Here is a 19,439-nt window from a genome sequence, read left to right as displayed (position 1 = left end):
AAATGCTGATACGAATGTCCAAAACGTTTCTATGTTAAATAGTCTTTTACATTTTTATGCATATAGGTTACAACCTGCCATATTCATTCATCCAGTGATGATGAAATTGACTTTAAAGAAACGGGTTTCTCACAGGATTCTTCTTTGCAGCAAGTGAGTCACGCCTAAAGCTTTGCTTTTTGTTTTTATTTTAAATGCTTAGTTTAGTTGCCTTTTATGAATCAGCTTCAGAGTCAGATTATGTATTAGAATGTGATTTGGGGTTACTTATTAGTTAGGCCAAAGCATTTAAAATAGGAAGTGCTGGGTACATGAAAGATAGATTTATATTGATTATATTTCAAGGGATTGTTCCATACCTGATAACAGTGATGAGTCAAGTACATTTTCAGAAAATTTGAATGAACTGAATAGTTAAGGCATCTCACACATGCTTGTTACGCAGACCTTTACAGTAGTTGAGTTGTTGCTTAAAGATTTGTGTAGTAGAGATCTGCTGGTAAAAATAATAGAAATAAGACGTTTAAAATGTAAGTAAAAGTAAACTCTCACCATTACCCCTGATGTAAGTTCTATTATAGTTACATCTAAAGTACATTTTTAGTTGAAGTAATTCATTGCAACCCCTCTCTGCCTGCCCCTGAATTTATCATCTCCCTTTATCACCTGCTTATAATCTTTGTGGGGTAAAGCCTCGATATGAATAATAAATGTACTCATTTATCATCCATTGTTAGTTCTTGGAGAAGTGACAAATGATTTTACTTCTCTACTAGGTATGGGAGTTAAAAACAGAAGCCCTTTTGCAGGCTCTCAGCTTTTCATATGGAGAAGTTGTCCTTAGCCGGGACCAGAATGCCTTGGCTTACATGTTGCTTTGGTGCAGCGATAGAACTGACGGGGATACCTTCCCACCCAGCACGGAATGTTGTTGCTTGGCTTCTTTTTTTTAGTCTCTAAGCTTTGACTTAGATGAAGCTTCGCATGCTTATGCTGGCCCTATCTTTTGGCTTCCAAGTCTTACACCTGCCATACTCCAGTATTGGTTGAGCTAAAGCAATTGTTTGATTTTAGTACTAAGGCAGTTTGGCATTCATCTTTCCCGGATAGGTCTGAAGTGTAGCATTTCAGCATTTGGCTGGCTTCTCTGTTGATTCTTGACACTTCCTGCCCTTTGACAGCGGATTTCCAGAGGTTAGGGTCAGGAAGTAGCCAGTCCATAGGGGGCACTGTTGAGCAACAGTGCCTTCTCAAAGAGTGGAGCTCTCACTGCTTCCTGCCTTGGCTTGCTATTAGGCTGCACTGGCCATGGCGGTGGCCCACCATGGCTCATTGTGAGCCCTCTTGCCTACAAGCATCCCTTTTCCCAGAGCGCTCTGGGATTGTCCCAGGAAGCACCTTGACAATGGGCTCTCCCTCCACTGAAGCACCTGTAGAGTACTGAAATAGTCCACCCAGTTGGCCGTGAACCTGAGTGCTATACATTGGTCCACCCCTAGAATGAAGCTTGATGATATAAAATGTATATTATCAAGGTAATTTTGTACCTGTTGAAATACAGCTTTAAGAAAAAGAACACCTTACTAGTAATAATAATAAACTTGGAACTTCAGGCTGTCAATTTAGTCTAGATTTGGTTAAATTTAGGCATTTGGAAAGTGGATTCCTTTGTTTCTCACGATATCTGGTGCCAGGGTCATACCTGTTCTGGGGAGAGTTTCCTTACATTATTTTGTTTGTTTGACCGACAGCTCATGTGCATACGAAGCAATTTCATTCACAAAACTAACTTACAACAGCCCTTGCCAAGCTCTTAGTCTTGCGAAATTTACCCACTTCATATGAACCTTTCAGAGTGGAAGAATAATTACTCTTCTCTGATTGACAAGCTTCCAGTACATTTTTCTTTGCATGTTTAAACCAATCATGGGTCATTTTGAAAATAAATGCCCTCCAAAGCACTTCTTAAAATTTTGAGAATGCAAAAAAGTCTTGGTTAGTGAGTTTCGTCATAGTCTCCATTAAGATCAGAATATTAGTTTGTAGACTTGAACTTCAAGTTCTTATTCACGTTTGAGGTGGGGCATCGTGTTGATAAAGTCCCCGAATGTAGAGAGCTCAGGGCAGATCATTTAACCAGGTAACCCAGCCATGTCACCGGTGGGGAGTGCCTCCAGGCGTTTGTGCCCTGCCCATTTGTTTCTCCCTTTAGCCTCGTCTGGTCTCCTAAAGTCTAGTGTTTGACTCCCCACCTCCCTGATTCTGCCTTATAGAGGTTTGGAGGGTGAGGCCCCCATGGAATATCTGGAGAATTCAGACTGACTGCCACATACGGGCTCTGAAGCACTGATCTCATCATTTCCCACTACCTCACATCACATACGGGCGTGCTGGTCGACAATCAGGCCTCATTTAGTTGACCAGTAGTTTCTGTTGCCTGGGTGACATTACTGTTAAGAGATTTGCTTAATAAAGTGGTTGGCTCACTTCTCAGTGACTTGAACAGTTTCTGACTTTGGCTAGGATGACAGTACTAGGAAAGTGTGCTTTTTAAAAGTAATTATACAGCCATGTTGTGCTTTCCAGATAAAGGTTTCTCAGAGTTCAAAGCACTTTTTACATACCTTTAAATATAGTACAATAATAGTCTTCACTTACATATATTTGTAAGTGGTGGTAGCTTTATTAGTAAAAATGAGATTTGAAATGTGAAGTTCTTTGCTAGAAGCTGTAATAGACTTAGAACTAATAAGGATTACATTTGATCATTTTTCTTTTTTCTGTGCATTATTGCACGGAAGTTACTAGTGTCTGTGTCAGTTGCTATGTATCTCTCCAGATGGATTAATAGATAAATACATATTTGTATATGTATTCTGTATGTACATGTATGTATGTATACATTTGTATTTAGTATTTGTTTTCTATTTTTGAAGCATTTAAAATATAACAACATTTTGGGGAGTATTACTTCCCCTTTACACCCAGGAGAATCACATTAGGATCACTGGAGGTATAAAAATTTTGAGAGAGCTGGCTGCGATGGCTTGCACCTGTAGTCTGGCTACTCTGGAGGCTGAGGTAGGAGGATTGCTAGGTGGTAGGAGTCTAGGAGTTTGAGTCCAGCCTGGGCAACGTAGCAAGACCCTGTCTCTTAAAAAAAAAAATTTTTTTTTTTGAGGGGAAAAATAAAACAATTGGGAGGGACCTTTTCCCTTGCATGACCAAATTTCTGATCTGTAGATAAACTCAGAGCATGGTTCATGCTGCTTACTCAACAGAATCACTTCATGGTTCTTTACCAGATCTTTGAAGTAATGAGCATCTGTTTTGCCTCATAAAAGATGAAGCTGCAATTCAGAGGAACTGATTTCTTTTTGATGTAATTAATATTAATGCTGGCTGTCATATTGTCCATTCATAGGCCCAGAACTCAGCCCAGCAGCCCAGGACTTGTCCCTACCCTTCTGCTTTCAGCCAGACCCCCATGCTCAGCCTTGGTTTGCACTCCATGCCTTACCAAGTGGCCATTCCACAGCCAGTCGCTCGCTGCTCCCTGCTCCCTACCCCCATGTGCTCATCTAATATCACCTCTGGGGGCAGGAAAGGGGACAGCATGGAAGTGGGAGTGAGCAGAGGGGCAGTGGGTGTGCCATTGTCTTGCATGAGCGACAAAGGAGGTTTTGGGTTCTCTCTGTCTAGTCAAACTAGACATACAGAGCTTTTTTTCAGACCTAAGCAGTATAGCTACCTTCCAAAGCCTAATATAAGGTTTATTTTTAAAGTATCTGCAATAATTATCCGTGCCATAATTCCCTGCCACCAGAATAAGTAGTCAGGAATTAATGGTAGAGGCATTTCTGCAGTGTACATCTGCAAAGTGGAATCTGTAGGCTCTGCCCATTTGTGGAACCAAGGAGAAGGTGGTTTAATTCAGTCACAGCTGCCTCCTTCCCAGCAAGTGCCAGTGGGAGTGATGCCTTCAGTTGAGCCAACAGCCGCCTCTCTGCCCCCCATGGGCTCACCCTTAGAAAACGGCAGTCTCATCTGTATGTAGCTCTGGTCACCGTATTTATTGTTTGGGTTAGAATGAGGAGGTGGCACTAATTCGTCTTCATATGTTCTTTACTCCTTCTGATTAATGCGTAAGAACATACTTGCTGATTTCACTTGCTTCTTTGGGCCTGCTTGTTTTAAATTAGAATATCAACATTTTCCTGGGGTCCATTATAACACCGCCCCCCCTCCATTTTTCAACTGAAAACCCAAGCAAGTCTGGTACTCTCTAGATTTGGCGTAAGGAAGCAGAACTGGCTCCTCTGTGGGTCTTCTAGTGTTAGAGACTTTTCAGAGTGATTTTGGATAAGTAGTCAAACATTTACCCTCTTCTTAAGGTAGGTAGGATAGAAATTATTTTCGTTTTATATTCTTCCTAGCCTCTAAGACTTAATTTTTTTAAAAAAGAAATGAAATGTCCCTGAACACTTTGTTCCTAGGATTATGCTTGTGTTCATTAGTCAGTTTTCCTCTGGTTTGCTGTAGTAGACTGGGGTGGAGGAGGTGGCAAGGAGGGAGGGGGTGGTCACCACTTGTTGGATCTTAGGATAAAGTTGGTTGTGTCCAGAGGTGACTGATACACCTTATAATTTCAGACTGTTCCGTGTAATGTGATCACTTCAAGCTAGGCTTAATCCAAACCTCTCTCTAAAGATAATTCACAGTAGAGGACGAGAGTGGTCACATAATGTTTCTTACAGTGACATGTGCATTAGAATGATTTGTAGACCAAATTTCAAATGGTTCCTTTTTTGGCAAATTGTGTCTGAAATTATTTGATTTTTCTTTTAGAAAAACACACCAACTTTTAAAGCCCTATGGCTATGTAAATAAGATGATTTCTGGAACACAAATGGGCAAATAGTATGTAGAATATCATTAGAATCATTATATCACTGTCACTGGTCCTGGGGTTGCCAGGCCTTTTCTGATTATCAGATGCAACAAATGACGTCCAATTTTATTGACCAGTTCGGCTTCAACGATGAGAAGTTTGCAGATCAAGATGACATTGGCAAGTGAGTATATTTTTCTGTTTTCACTCTTGCTCTTGCACACCCTTGATCTTGGTAGATGTATATGTGATTCTGCGGGATTCTTAGTCTTGAGCATTTGTGAGTGGGAGGAACCTGCTGTCTCCACGGTGTTCCTCTAGTTCTAGCAGATTGACCCTGAGACTGGATAATTAGGACTTGAAATAACACTCCAGTGGCCTTGTGCGGTGGCTCACACCTGTAATCCCAGCACTTTGGGAGGCTGATGCAGGCAGATCACTTGAGGTCAAGAGTTCAAGACCAGCCTGGCCAATATGGCGAAACCCCGTCTCTACCAAAAATATAAAAAATTAGCCAGTTGTGGTGGCAGGCACCTGTAATCCCAGCTACTCGGGAGGCTGAGGCAGGAGAATCACTTGAATACAGGAGGCAGAGGTTGTAGTAAGCTGAGATGTTGTGCCATTGCGTTCCAGCCTGGGCGACAGAGCAAAAAAAAAAAACATCCCTGCAAGGAAAGAAGCAATTCACCTGTAGGTTTCTGCTCTTTCTCAGAAGCCTGTTTTTATTAGATTGCACTTTTAGGAATTCAGGTCACCATTCTTAATTTTAGCTTTTAATGTTAAATAGTATTATCTAAAGTCCTTAATCCTGACCAGGTGCAGTGGCTCACACCTGTAATCCCAGCACTTTGGGAGGCCGAGGCAGGCAGATCACTTGAGGTCAGGAGTTCGAGACCAGCCCGGCCAATGTGGCAAAACCCCGTCTCTACTAAAAATGCAAAAAGAATAGCCAGACTGGGTGTGTGTGCCTGTAGTCCAAGCTTCTGAGGAGGCTGAGGTGGGAGAATCACTTGAACTTGGGAGGCAGAGGTTGCACTGAGCCAGGATTGCACCACTGCACTCCGCTCTGGGCAACACAGGAAGACCCTGTCTCAATAATAACAATAACCGTAATAATAAAGTTATTAATCCCTGTGTTGTTAACTGGGGCATCACGTTCCAGTAGATGACCAGGTTGGCAGGAACAGCTCTGCCCTATGTGTATTCTCTTCTCTAGGTGACTCATCATAAGGTAGATTTGGGTTTTTTGCAAGAGCCAGACACTCTAACCACTCATTCTGCAGTCAGGGTAAGAAGCAGAGAAATGAGAATTATTGATACTGTACAGAATTAACAAGTAGAAAATGTGTAGGTGGTTAACAGAAATGAAAACAGGTGGTCTAGCATCTGACATTGGGATAGAAGATTTATAAACAAAATATTTTGAGATAGATAGTATAGCTTATTGACACAGTTTAAGAAAAAATAGGAAGGCAGCTGGTATTTGAATATTGGATGACGACTGTCACAGGAGACACGATTATGCCATAGATACCCAGTATCTGCTGTGGTCTTTGGAAGCAGTAAATCCTCAATAATTTGTTGAACCACAGCCAGTGGAGGCTGTTGTTTGTCACAAATTGCAGTTTGCAGTATGTGAGAAGCCAAAATATTTTTACAGCACACTCTTAATTGTGCTGTAAACATGCCGTATGGGCACAGTGGAATGGAGGTGCCCCTGTAAATAGCAGCAGTTGAAGGCTGTTACCTGCCTTGAGAATTGGTTCCTTTTAACCCAAAAAGAGCAAGAACACAAGATGTTCTGTCTATACCCCAGGAGCATTCTACTGAGGCCAGGATCCATCGCCTCACACCACACGCTGCAGGTCCCTGTTTGGTGTCTTGATGTTCACGTGCCTGGACTCTTGCTTCGTCTTCCTAGTTAGGATCTATAATCTCTTTACAGTCTGTATTGCATGCTTGGACTAGTGATTGAGTAGAACAGATCTTTTAAGAATCATAAGATAGCCCCTCCTCCTCAAACTTAACGTTTAATAAGCAATGAATTCTTTTACTCTCCGCTTGCTTTTCTAGATGATACCTTGTTATAGCATAAGATTTCGTGGGTGTCTGTATTTTGTGTATGAGTTTGACTATCCCTAGAGAAAACTTGTGTCTGACAGCTTTTGTATACTTGTGTTTTGACTTGGTTCTTTGCAAATAACCTTTTTCTTGGTTATATGAGTATGGCCCATGGAACTATGGTTGTTACCAGAGATGTTAAAAATCTTTTACAGGAAGGATTCGAGGGTGTCCCAAAGGCTTTATGTCTTAGATGGCTTCCATTGCAGCCCTCCTGTCCTACATAAATTCATTAATACCAAGGGAGCTGGCATCATTTAATATAAGAAGGCTGTTTCTGTTTGTTTTTTATTTATAGAGATTTTGATAATAGTGTAAATATTTTAAATTTGGAAACTTTCATAAATACGGTTTCTGTGAGCCGATAGTAATTAATGCTTCCTACACTTCTATTTTTTTTTTTTTTGCAGTGTTTCTTTTGATCGAGTATCAGACATCAACTTTACTCTCAATACAAATGAAAGTGTAAGTATAAACGCTCTGTTGTGAGTGGTGTGGTGCATGAGAGGTTAAAAATTGGGTTAGTCCGTGTGTGGATGCCACATGCTGGGACCCCTGTGCTCTAGAGCCCTAATCCTAAATTGGTGTTACATACTTCACTCTGTCCCACGACCTGCCTGGCACTTGTGGGTGTGTGATTTTTGCAGCCCTAGTTTATGACTTGATGGAGCTAATAAAACCAGGGTCACTTGTGATTGCAGCGTAGACAGTTGACTTCAAAGAGAAGGCTGCAGTTTGACACCAACTCACTGCCTTTGACTCCTTTGTATTGCCAGGAGAGAAATGTGGACTGGGTCAGGGCAAGCCCCTCATTACTAGGCATTTCTGTGGAAGCACCGAGACAGTCATGTCATCTGAATGGGGACAGTTTATTGATTTTATGTTGACTAGCATGAGAGACCACTGGCTTATTTGCTGATGGAGTAAGGTAGGAACTGCTGATTTGAGCCGTTGAAGGTCATCACTGCTCAGCTGGACTAGTAAAAGCAAACAAGTATGATTGCTTTTCCTTGCTAGGACAGACCTGGGACCGCATTTCCAGGACCGAGGAGGCTCCTGGGATTAAAATGATGCTTTGATGAGGTGAAAGAGGATATGGTTTATGCTTCTTTTTGCTAGTCTTTTTAGGGAAACCCAGTCTTTTTTAGGGGAATTCTTGCTGTGGACACAGAAACTAATGTTAGGTGTTTATATATATTTTATTTTGGTATATGTGGTAGGCACCATTTTGTAAAGCAGTGAAAAAATGCAGTTTACATTGGTAATGCTTAAGAGAAGATAACTTGATTTTAAATTTGTTTTGTTGGTTTTTTTCTCTCATTTTTATTTAGGGAAATATTGCCTTGTTTGAAGCATGTTGTAAGGAAAGAATACAACAGTTTGATGATGGTGGCTCTGATGAGGAAGATATATGGGAGGAAAAGCACATTGCATTCACACCAGAATCCCAAAGACGATCCAGGTGAAAGATAGTTGGTTATAGTTGTAATTATAGCCAACCTATAAAGAAAATGATTATCATGAGACATACATTGTGTAATCACTAAACGTACATGTTTACCCCAGAAACGAGTGTTTTTTTGTCATGGCCAGAAATGCCCTTGGTGGGAGTTGGTGCTTGCAGTGTGACAGTGATCCGCTTGAAAATACTGCAGGTGTTTAGACACAGTTCATGAGATGCTGTGACCCAGCGTCTTCTGAAGGGGAAATGTGGCAGACAAGCATGGTCACATAGTGCCTTTGACGAAATAAATGTTCCCACACCAGTTACGTATTGTTTCTTGTAAAAGATGGAAAACTTCCCAAAGGAAGGGGAAATTGTTTTTAAAAGTTAATCTATTTGGGGAAGATCGTGTCATGTCAATTGATACATCTGGGTCGATCCAGTCCCTTTTTAAATCACCCTTACCACAGGAACCTAAATAAATGTTGCTTCTGTACACAGACAGATCTTGTTATATGAGTATTCATGATCAGAATCTTCATATTTAAGAGAGAGGAGTATTTGATCAGCAGCTGAACTTTCATTTTTATTTCATTTATTGTTACTCATTTTATTCATTTACTTATAATAAGTAATGTTTTCACATGGCCTAGAATTCAAAGGGAATCAAAGAGTATGCACTGAAAAGTAAAACTGTCTCATCCCTTCTCCCAGCCATCCAGTCCTCTTGCCGGGGAGTCCTTCAGCATCACCTCTCGCTGCCAGTTACGTTGCCTCTTGGGGGAATGCTTGTTGCCACAGGTTATAGCAGACTCAGCGGTGGCTTGAGCAAGTGAAGCTGTGTTTGTCTCAGCAGTCCAGACTTGATAAGGGAGTTGAATAAGGCTGTTAGACCAGGCGTCTTTTATTTATTCCTGCTCTCGTCTTGTTGATTTATCTCCTATGATCACAAGATAGCTGCTGTAGCTCCAGAGCCAGACAGCAAAAGAAAAATACCTTCATGGCATTTTTGTTTGTTCATTTGGATAAAGTCCCACTCAGACTTGTTTGCCATCATTTACTGAGATTTTGGTTCTTAGGTTCAGTGGATTCACCAATGGATTCCTTGCCCACAGCATGACTAATATGTGTGAGGACAGTAATACAGTATGGCCTCACAGAGCACTGTGTGTGGAAGGCACAGAGAATTTAGTGTGTCGGGGAAGACAGTGTCCTGGGGGAGATGGCACCTGATACCCAGAGAGAACACTGATGACAGAAGGCAGCTTTTATTATTTAACAACTCTATTGAGGCATACTTGACATAAACTGCATTTATTTCAGTTGTACAATGTGGAAATTTCAACATGTGTATGCATCCATGAAACCAACATCATGAACTTAACCATCACCCCAAAAAGTCTTCTCATGATCTTTTGTATACCTTCCTCCTTCCTGTCCCCTACAACCATCTGTTTTTTGTTCCATTAGTTTGCTTTTTCTAGAGTTTTATATAAATGAAATCAATACATTATACTTTTTTTGTCTAGCTTCTTTCACTCACCATAATTAATACGAGAGCTATCCGTGTTGTCTAACGGATTAGTCCATTTCTGTTTTGGGGGGTGGGGGCTGGGTCGTATTCCTTTAAGAGGATATGCTACAATGTGTTTATTCATTTTCCTATTGGTGGATGTTTTGGTTGTTTTTGGTTTGAGGCGTATAATGTCACTTGAAGATAGATAGTGATGTTAAAGGTGCATACTGTAAACCCTAAAGTAGTCACTAAAATAACAAAGAGTTATTGTTAATAAGCCAACAGGGGAAATCAAATCAAATCATAAAATACAAAAGAAAACAGAAAAAGAACAAAGGGGAGCCTGGACAAACAAAACTACTGAGCAGCAGGATGATAGAGTTAGTCCTAAATAACCATGTGAAACAAACGATGCAGACACCCTCATTTAAAAGACAGAGATTGGCTGGGCACAGTGGCTCACACCTAGAATCCCAGCACTTTGGGCGGCCGAGGCAAGTGGCCTGCTTGAGCCCAGGAGTTTGAGACCAGCCTCGGCAACATGGCAAAACCCTGTCTCTACAAAAATACAAAAATTAGCTGGGCATGGTGGCGTGTGCCTGCTGTGAGGCGAAGCACGAGGATGACTGGGAAGTCGAGGCTACAATGAGCCAAGATAAAAAAACAAAAAAAGATGGTCAGATTGGATAAAAAATGAGGCCTAACTAATGCTGCCTATGGGAAATGATTTAAATACAAAGAAACAAGTACTATATAAAAACACAAAAAAGAAAAAGATATGTCAACACTAAGAAAAGCCAGAAGGTCTATATTAATCTCAAAATAGATTTCAAAGGGAAGGGATAAAGAAAGTGATAGATGTAATGATAATTCTAAGAGGACATCGCAGTTTTAAATGTCTACACAACCTAATGACAGCTTCAGGATACACAGAGGAAAAATTGGTAGAGCTATAAAGAGAAGTAGAGCAGTCCACAATGATAGCCAGATATTTTAACGCCCCTCTCTCAGTAACTGATGAAATGGTAGGTACAAATCAGTAAGGCTGTGGAGCGCTTGAACACCACCGTTACCTAACTTGTCCTCCTTGCACGTTTATAAAGAATCCTGCCCAACAACCACAGAATTTGCATTCAAGTGTGTGAAATATTTACCAAGATAGACCATAAAGCAAGCCTCAAATTGCAAAGGGTTCAAGTCATTTTCTGACCGAAATGGAATGAAATTAGTGATCAGTAACATAAAGACTTTCGGTAAATCCCCCAGCATTTTTTTTTTTTTTTTTTGAGACGGGGTCTCGCTCTGTCACCCAGGCTGGAGTGCAGTGGTGTGATCTTGGCTCACTGCAACCTCCACCTCCCGGGTTCCAGTGGTTCTCCTGCCTCAGCCTCCCAAGTAGCTGGGATTACAGGCGCCCACCACCAGACCTGGCTAATTTTTGTGTTTTTAGTAGAGACAGGGTTTTACCACATTGGCCAGACTGGTCTCAAACTCCTGACCTCAGGTGATCCGGCTGGGCGACAGAGCAAGACTCTGTCTCGAAAGAAAGAAAGAAAAAAAAAAGCTGGAATCTACAAAAAGACTACTCGAACAATTAAAATGACTTTAGCAAAGCTGCATGATACAAGAGCAATATAATTTTACGTCTTCATACTGCGACGAACAGTTGAAATTGCTAAACAAGCCGAGCATAGTGGTGCATGTCAGTAGTCCCAGCTGCTCGGGAGGCTGAGGCAGGAGGATCCCTTGAACCCAGGAGTTTAAGACTGCAGCATGGGCCGGGCGCGGTGGCTCAAGCCTGTAATCCCAGCACTTTGGGAGGCCGAGATGGGCGGATCACAAGGTCAGGAGATCGAGACCATCCTGGCTAACACGGTGAAACCCCATCTCTACTAAAAATACAAAAACTAGCCGGGCGAGATGGCGGGCGCCTGTAGTCCCAGCTACTCGGGAGGCTGAGGCAGGAGAATGGCGTAAACCCGGGAGGCGGAGCTTGCAGTGAGCTGAGATCTGGCCACTGCACTCCAGTCCCGGCGACAGAGCGAGACTCCGCCTCAAAAAAAAAAAAAAAAAAAAAAAAAAGACTGCAGCATGCTATGATCACACCTGTAAATAGTCACTGCATTCTAGCCTGAGCAATATAGACCCCCATCTCTTAAAAAAGGGAGAGAGAGAGAGAGAGAAAGAAACTACTAAATAATACTATTCATAGTAGCACCAACACTGTTAACTGTATTAAACATGACTGGGCAGGTGGCTCCTGCCTACAATCCCAGCACTTTGGGAGGCCAAGGCAGGAGGATCTCTTGAGCCCAGGAGTTGGAGACCAGCTCAAGGAACATAGGGAGACCCTATCTCTTTTTTTTAAAAAAGGGAAAAAATTTAAATATCTAGGAACAGATCTCACAAAGGATGTCCAAGACTTGTATGCTGAAAAGCCTAAAGCATAGCTCTGAGATAAAGACAACTTCGTAAATGTTTATAAGTAGGAAGACACAATATTGTGATACTAAGCTGTCAGCTCTCCCCAGGTTGAATCTATAGATTCAACACAAACAAAATCCTTCCAGCCTTTTTTGTAGCTATTAACAAGCTGCTTCTTAAATTCATATGGAAATGAAAAGGATCTAGAATAGCCAAAAAAACTCTTATAGAGAACAACAAACTTGGAGGACAAACACTACCTTATTTTAAAATTCAATAGTTAAAACAGTATGGTATGGGCAAGAAGGTAGGGCATAGATCAGTGGAACAGAATAGAGAGCCCATATATACAGGCTTATACATATGTGGACAACTGACTGTTGATAGAGGCAAAAGGCGATTCAGTGGAGAAAGGATAGTCTTTTCAACAAATGGTGTGGAACCATCAGGCATCCATATTAAAAAAAGTAAATTGATCCATACCTCTTACTATATAATACATTAACTCAAAATGGATCTTAGACCCAAATGTGAAACATTAAACTATAAAACTTCTACAAGAAAACTTAGAAAATCATTGTGACCTTGAGTTAGGCAAAGATTTCTTAGATGTATCACCAAAAGCACAATACATAAAAATAATTTTTTTTTTTTTTTTTTGAGACGGAGTTTCGCTCTTACTGTTCAGGCTGGAGTGTAGTGGCGTAATCTCAGCTTACTGCAACCTCTGCCTCCCGGGTTCAAGTGATTCTCTTGCCTCAGCCTCTGGAGTAGCTGGGATTACAGGTACCCGCCACCACAGCCAGCTAATTTTTGTATTTTTAGTAGACGTGGGGTTTCGCCATGTTGGCCAGGCTGATCTCGATCTCCTGACCTCAGGTGATCTGCCCGCTTCAGCTTCCCAAAGTGCTGAGATTACAGGCATGAGCCACCATGCCCATCCATAAAAGAATAATTTTAGTAAGCTGAACGTCATCAAAATTTAACATTTTCACTCTTCAAATGACACTTTTTTTTTTTTTTTTTTTTTTTTTTGAGACGGAGTCTTGCTCTGTCGCCGGGGCTGGAGTGCAGTGGCCGGATCTCAGCTCACTGCAAGCTCCGCCTCCCGGGTTCACGCCATTCTCCTGCCTCAGCCTCCCGAGTAGCTGGGACTACAGACGCCCGCCACCTCGCCCGGCTAGTTTTTGTATTTTTAGTAGAGACGGGGTTTCACAGTGTTCGCCAGGATGGTCTCGATCTCCTGACCTCGTGATCCGCCCGCAAATGACACTTTTAATAGAATGAAACGACAAACCACGCACTAGGAGAAAACTTTTGCAAATGACACATTAGGTAAAAGACTGGTATGTAGAGTTAAGAAATCTCTTTATCAAGAAAAAGAGAATCCAGTTTTTAAAAAGCACAAAAGTGTGAAAAGGCAAGAAGATATAGGATGGCAAATAAGCATTTCAAAAGATGCTCAACCTCCTTGGTCATTAGGAAAGTACAAATGAACACCACAGTGAAATGAACATCTCCACCCCTGCGAGAAGATGGTTCTCAGATTGTGGCCTCCACTTTAAGCAGAGCCCACGTGCTCCTGCAGTGGGGGCTTAGTGTGAGGTTGGGCAGCACGCACGCAAAGCTGAGTCTTCCCGGGCATCCTGACCACGTGGTGCTGAGGCAGATGTGATCCTGCTGAAGCACCACAGGATCTTTCATTGCTGGGTGACTTAGTATTTTCTGGATTTAGCTGGTGGCTGATAAGCAGCGTTAAATACTTTGGTCTTTTTCTTTTTCTTAGCTCGGGGAGTACAGACAGTGAGGAAAGTACAGACTCTGAAGAAGAAGATGGAGCAAAGCAAGACTTGTTTGAATCCAGCAGTGCTAACATGGAGGATAAAATGGAGGTGGATCTGAGTGAACGTAAGTGCTTTCATTCTTCAGATCAGCCGCCCTGTCTTGGAATTAGGTACTGCGAACAGTTGGCAAAGGAGCAGTTCATAGCATCTGAGATGATTTCTGAAGGAGTGGTTGGATTGAAGCGTATTGTCAAGGGAATTTCTCTTGGAGGTTTTAAGTAGGGATTTGCCCTTGCGAGAGAGAAAACAACTAATCGGAATGCCAAGAACGTGCTGTTTCACATGGTTTGGGGATGAGGTGGCAGGAGCTAAGGCCAGAGGCCAGATCAAGAGTTGTATTCTGAAGGTTGTAGGGAGCCCCTGAGGATTCGACTAAGAAGATCATTATTGGATCTGTTTCAAGACACTCATGGCAACAGTAAAAAAATGGACAAGAAAGCGCATAGTAGAGACAGGAGAACCATGAAGACATTGAATTGTTGTTACACATGAGAAATAATGAGAACTGCGAGATGGGCTCCAGGCAACAGGGAGGTATGAGGAGGAGACAGGGCAGATGCCCTGATCTGTTGGCTCTGGCATCTGTAGGATGTTTTGTTGTTGTTGTTGTTGTTGTTTAATGTACAGTTCAAGGCTGGGTGCAGTGGCTCAGGCCTGGCCTACAGTAGGAACTGTAGGCCAGGAATTTGAGACCACCCTGGCCAACAGGGTGAAACCCTGTCTCTACTAAAAATAAAAATAAAATTTAAAAAACGCCGGGCATGGTGGCATACACCCATAGTCCCAGCTACTCGGGAGGCTGAAGCAGGAGAATCGCTTGAACTCAGGAGGTGGAGGTTGCAGTGAGCCAAGATCGTGCTGTGCACTCCAGCCTGGGTGACAGCGAGACATTGTCTGGGGAAAAAAAAAAAAAGTACAGTTCAGTAGTATAGTCACACTGTTGTGTAATAGATCTGTAAAACTTTTTCGTCTTGAACTAAAACTCTGTACCCATTAAACAGTTCCTCATTTCTACTTCCCCAGTCCCTAGCAGCCTCCATTCTACTTTCTGTTTCTCTGGGGTTGTCTAGTCTAGGGCTCTCATATAAATGGAATCATACAGTATTTGTCTTTGTGACTGGCTTGTTTCATTTTGCATAATGTTTTCAGAGTTCATCCCTGCTGTGGTGTATACAGAATTTCCTTCTGTTTGAAGGCTGAATGACATTCTGGAATATTCGGTTCTTTTAGCAGGCTGGGTATGGTTAAGTGACAGGGAGGTAAATAAACACGTGGCTGGATTGTGTGCTGCTGCTGCTGCTGTGATTGTGGGCCGGGGCGTAGGAATAAGGAGGGAGGAAGTGAGCACCCTGGATGAGGTTCGAGTTTGCCTACCTCCTGGGGTTAAATGTGGCCGGGAACCAGGCCTCCTGCTTCTCTGCTCCTTGGGAAAGACTGCTTTTGCATCTTCAGATCTCTGGAGGCACAAGTGGGTAGGGTTGGGGAAGATTCTCTCTCAGGACTACAGGGCTGCCCCAGAGCCTCTGCCATTTCACCAGTCTCTGTGCCTTCTTTTGGAGGTTTTGTGGATGTTCAGAATGGTTTAAAATGTTAACATGGAGTCTGAGGAGCTAATCTCCTCAAAGAGATGATCAAAGAGATAACAACAGAAAAAGTCATTTGTATGTAATATAGTTTAGTTGTAGAGTGGAACTCAGGTGGAATGGTTCCAGAGCTTTGCATACAGTTGGCAGGCACAAATATCTGTCAAGTTGACTTTTCGGAGGTTTCAGGTGAGATTTTCAAACGTTTAAGCATGTATTCGTTCTTAGTGTCAGCGGAGCCCTACGACACTCACACAGGTAGGTGGGCAAGAAGCATGGAGCGCACCCTAATTAAATACCTCCTCTATGCAGGCCTTCCTTTGATTTTTGCTAAGTGAATAGTCATTATGAAATTGAACAGATGAAGTCAAATAGCTTGCTCAAAGTCACAGTCAAGCCTGTCTTTAAAATCAGAACATTTCTATTCTACACAGGTACTTCTTAGTCAGTTGTGTCTGGGATAAGCCCTTACATAACTTATACCAGGTTCCCTAGCATTCCTTCTTGCAACCTGGAGATTCCTAATTATGGTAATATCCCTGATGGAATGCAGTGGTTCCCACATCCGGCTTGTCCCCAGCAAGGAATGGAGGATTCAGCACCCTGAAGGAAAAGCATGGTGTGCAGTTAGAGTAGATCCACAGAGACCTGACTTCATCAGAAGAGACACATGTCTGAGGAGGTGACATTTAAAGAGAGACCTGCAGATTAGACCCAAACTTGGCCAGCAGGCAGCATAACATGAAGAGCCCCACAGACTGCAGGTGTGCCCAAGCAAGTCCTGCCGCTTCAGCCTGAGGCCAGACCTGGTTCTGTAGGACTTAGGAAGCCTAACTGCAACGCACTGCAGTGAGCCCGCAGAGTGCGCCAAGGGTGGCCAGACCTGGACTGGGAAGCAGTAAGGTTGTTTCTAGCATATTGGAGTTGAATAAACCAACATGTTCTTTTTTTAGAAAAACAACCTTTTTACTTTTGAATAGTTTAGATTTATAGAAACATTGCCAAGATAGTAAGTCCCCATATATCCTTCACTTAGCTTCCCCTAGTTTGAATATAGCCGTGGTACATTTGTCAAAACTAAGAAATTAACATTAATCCCTCTTTGTGTATGTAGCTTTGAATCTCTGTGTAGTATTTCTTTTGGAACAGTTGTTAGAAATGGGAGATTTGAGGCTGGGCGTGGTGGCTCATGCCTGTAATCCCAGCACTTTGGGAGGCTGAGGTGGGCGGATCACGAGGTCAGGAGATCAAGACCATCCCGGCTCACACAGTGAAACCCTGTCTCTACTAAAAATACAAAAAAATTAGCCGGACGTGGTAGCGGGCACCTATAGTCCAGCTACTCAGGAGCCTGAGGCAGGAGAATGGTATGAACCTGGGAGGTGGAGCTTGCACTGAGCAGAGATTGCGCCACTGCACTCCAGCCTGGGCGACAGAAAGAGACTTGGTCTCAAAAAAAAAAAAAAGAAATGGGAGGTTTGAGAATGTGGGGCATTGTTAGAGTGCCCTCCAGGTGGCTGTGCCCTGCCCACCCCGCCCTCATTGGTGAGACTGTCTTTCTCCCACAGCTCCCGTCTCTTTTGCTAATGTGTTTTTGATAAATACCTTGTGGTACATGAAACAACTAAAGCGTTTTCCAAATAAAATTTCTCCCCTCTTTTTAGCACCCAACTGGTCAGCTAACTTTGATGTCCCAATGGAAACTACCCACGGTGCTCCATTGGACTCTGTGGGATCTGATGTCTGGAGCACAGAGGAGCCAATGCCAACTAAAGAGACAGGCTGGGCTTCTTTTTCAGAGTTCACGTCTTCCCTGAGGTGAGTGAACATGTGCTGTCTCTGCACCCTTCGATGGGGGACCTGGGAATGGTCAGGTGTTTGCTATTAACGTGTGTTCTTCACCTTGACTGACTTCCAGGTTGAATATACTGTCCTCAAAAAGATTAAACATCAGCATACTGACACAGCTCTGTGTTGTAAGAAAAACAATCACCATCTTCCTTTCCTTTCCTCCTGGATTAATTGGAAATGGGAGTAATTCTTGAACAAAGTAGCTTGGGAGGATGCAGTCCCAGGGAGTTAGCAGGATACAGCAGAAGATGCATCTCCATGGGCTTTTCTGGCTTCACAGAGCTGTCAGGGCAGAATTGAGAACAGGAATGAGGTGAAGCCAAGAAATCCTGACAGGCACAGCACTTCTGTGTGGGGTGTGGCAAGAAAATGCAAAGTGGATCTTGAATTCAGTAGATAATATGAACTTGTAGTTCACTTGCAGCTAGTCCAGTGCTGTAAATTAAGGGCTCCCAATCATTGGTAACTCAGAAGATGGGAAGAAAAACTGTTTGGGGCTGACAATTACTGTCTTAGACAAACCAAAAAATAGGCTGAAACCCACGTTGCTTTGTAGTAACCGTAGTAATAGCGTTAAGTTACTGCTCAGAGGTACAAGTGAGATTTGTGAAAAATGTCTCCAAAATAATGAGTTATTTAATCTACCCTGCTTTTCAGTACAGGATATACATTTCACCTCCTCCTTTTTTTGGTCTGTTTATAACCCGAGGATAAGAGCCTTTGGTTACTTGAGGGTGTGATTGAAGCAGCCAGCTTGCTTCTCTTTACCCTCTGTGTGCACGTCTCTGAGTTTGTGGGAGTGAGGGATAAAAGAGGAAGTGTAATGATCTCCCTCGCCTCCACCCCTTACTGCTCAGGCGTTTGATGTTTTTTACTATGTTTCCACAATTCCAACAACAAATATCATTAAGAGGGCCAGTCTCTCCCAGGCAGTGTGGCTCAAAATAAGTAAAGGTTTTTGTAAAACCAGTCAACCCAATAAATACAGTTGCCATTGTACGATGTATGTCTTTGCTGTTCAAGCTCTGGGAGACTCCTAGTGATTATGGTGGGATGAGAGGTTGGGACATGATGAGCCTGTCTAGAATGCTCTACAGAGTCCCTGTCTTACTGCCCTGCTGGCCTAACAGAACATTTCCCTGCCCATACTCATCTGCTCTTTCAAACAGCTACTGGCACTTAGATCCATGTGTCGTTGGAGTTGGTAACCCAGTGACTCTCACACAGATGCTAATGTCTCCTAACAGAAACTTATTTGTAAAGGCATATTGTGAATCATGGGGTAACTGAGGATCACTCCCTGCTGCTAATACCTGAATTGTCTCTCTTTTTTGAAAGCACAAAAGATTCTTTAAGGAGTAATTCTCCAGTGGAAATGGAAACCAGCACTGAACCTATGGACCCTCTGACTCCCAGTGTGGCTGCTCTGGCAGCGCAGCCAGAAGGTACGTGCAGAGAGGCCTGGGCACACGGCAGGGTCACATGGCTGCTTTGCCAAACCAGACCTGACTCTCAGGCTCAGGGGCTAGTGGAGCCAAGGAAGTAAGATGGTAGGTCTGATGTCCACAGGGCAGCTGATGAAAGAAATTGTGCCTGCCCTTCTAGACGCACAGCATGCTGACTCTGGAAAGAGTAAGGGCTCTAAGTTACCAGGCATGTAGCATGCAGATTAGGAAACTGGGTCTAGAGGAAAGAAGGGCTGAGCCCATAGTACCCAGGGTGAATAAAACTGGAATTAGACGTGTGCAGCCAAGCCTGTGTGTAG

At 42.8% G+C, this 19,439-nt stretch overlaps 1 protein-coding gene across 20 annotated transcripts in view; it reads left to right on the top strand.

Annotated features, from left to right (window-relative positions):
- PPP6R3 (protein phosphatase 6 regulatory subunit 3) overlaps positions 1-19,439 on the top strand; it is a 163,119-nt gene that overhangs the window by 130,800 nt on the left and 12,880 nt on the right. For 8 of the 20 annotated variants that reach the window (XM_033206072.1, XM_033206083.1, XM_033206067.1 and 5 more), the window contains 7 exons: positions 67-153; positions 4,978-5,075; positions 7,423-7,477; positions 8,344-8,474; positions 14,183-14,304; positions 17,488-17,641; positions 19,013-19,119. In XM_033206072.1, the coding sequence (XP_033061963.1) occupies positions 67-153; positions 4,978-5,075; positions 7,423-7,477; positions 8,344-8,474; positions 14,183-14,304; positions 17,488-17,641; positions 19,013-19,119 (754 nt within the window). The remainder of the gene's footprint in view (positions 1-66; positions 154-4,977; positions 5,076-7,422; positions 7,478-8,343; positions 8,475-14,182; positions 14,305-17,487; positions 17,642-19,012; positions 19,120-19,439) is intronic. The other 12 variants (XM_033206084.1, XM_033206076.1, XM_033206071.1 and 9 more) reach the window with 5 other exon arrangements.

Source organism: Trachypithecus francoisi, unplaced genomic scaffold (assembly GCF_009764315.1).
Source record: "Trachypithecus francoisi isolate TF-2019V2 unplaced genomic scaffold, Tfra_2.0 Lachesis_group8, whole genome shotgun sequence".
Lineage (NCBI taxonomy): Eukaryota > Metazoa > Chordata > Mammalia > Primates > Cercopithecidae > Trachypithecus > Trachypithecus francoisi.
This window is presented reverse-complemented; position numbering and strand designations above follow the sequence as displayed.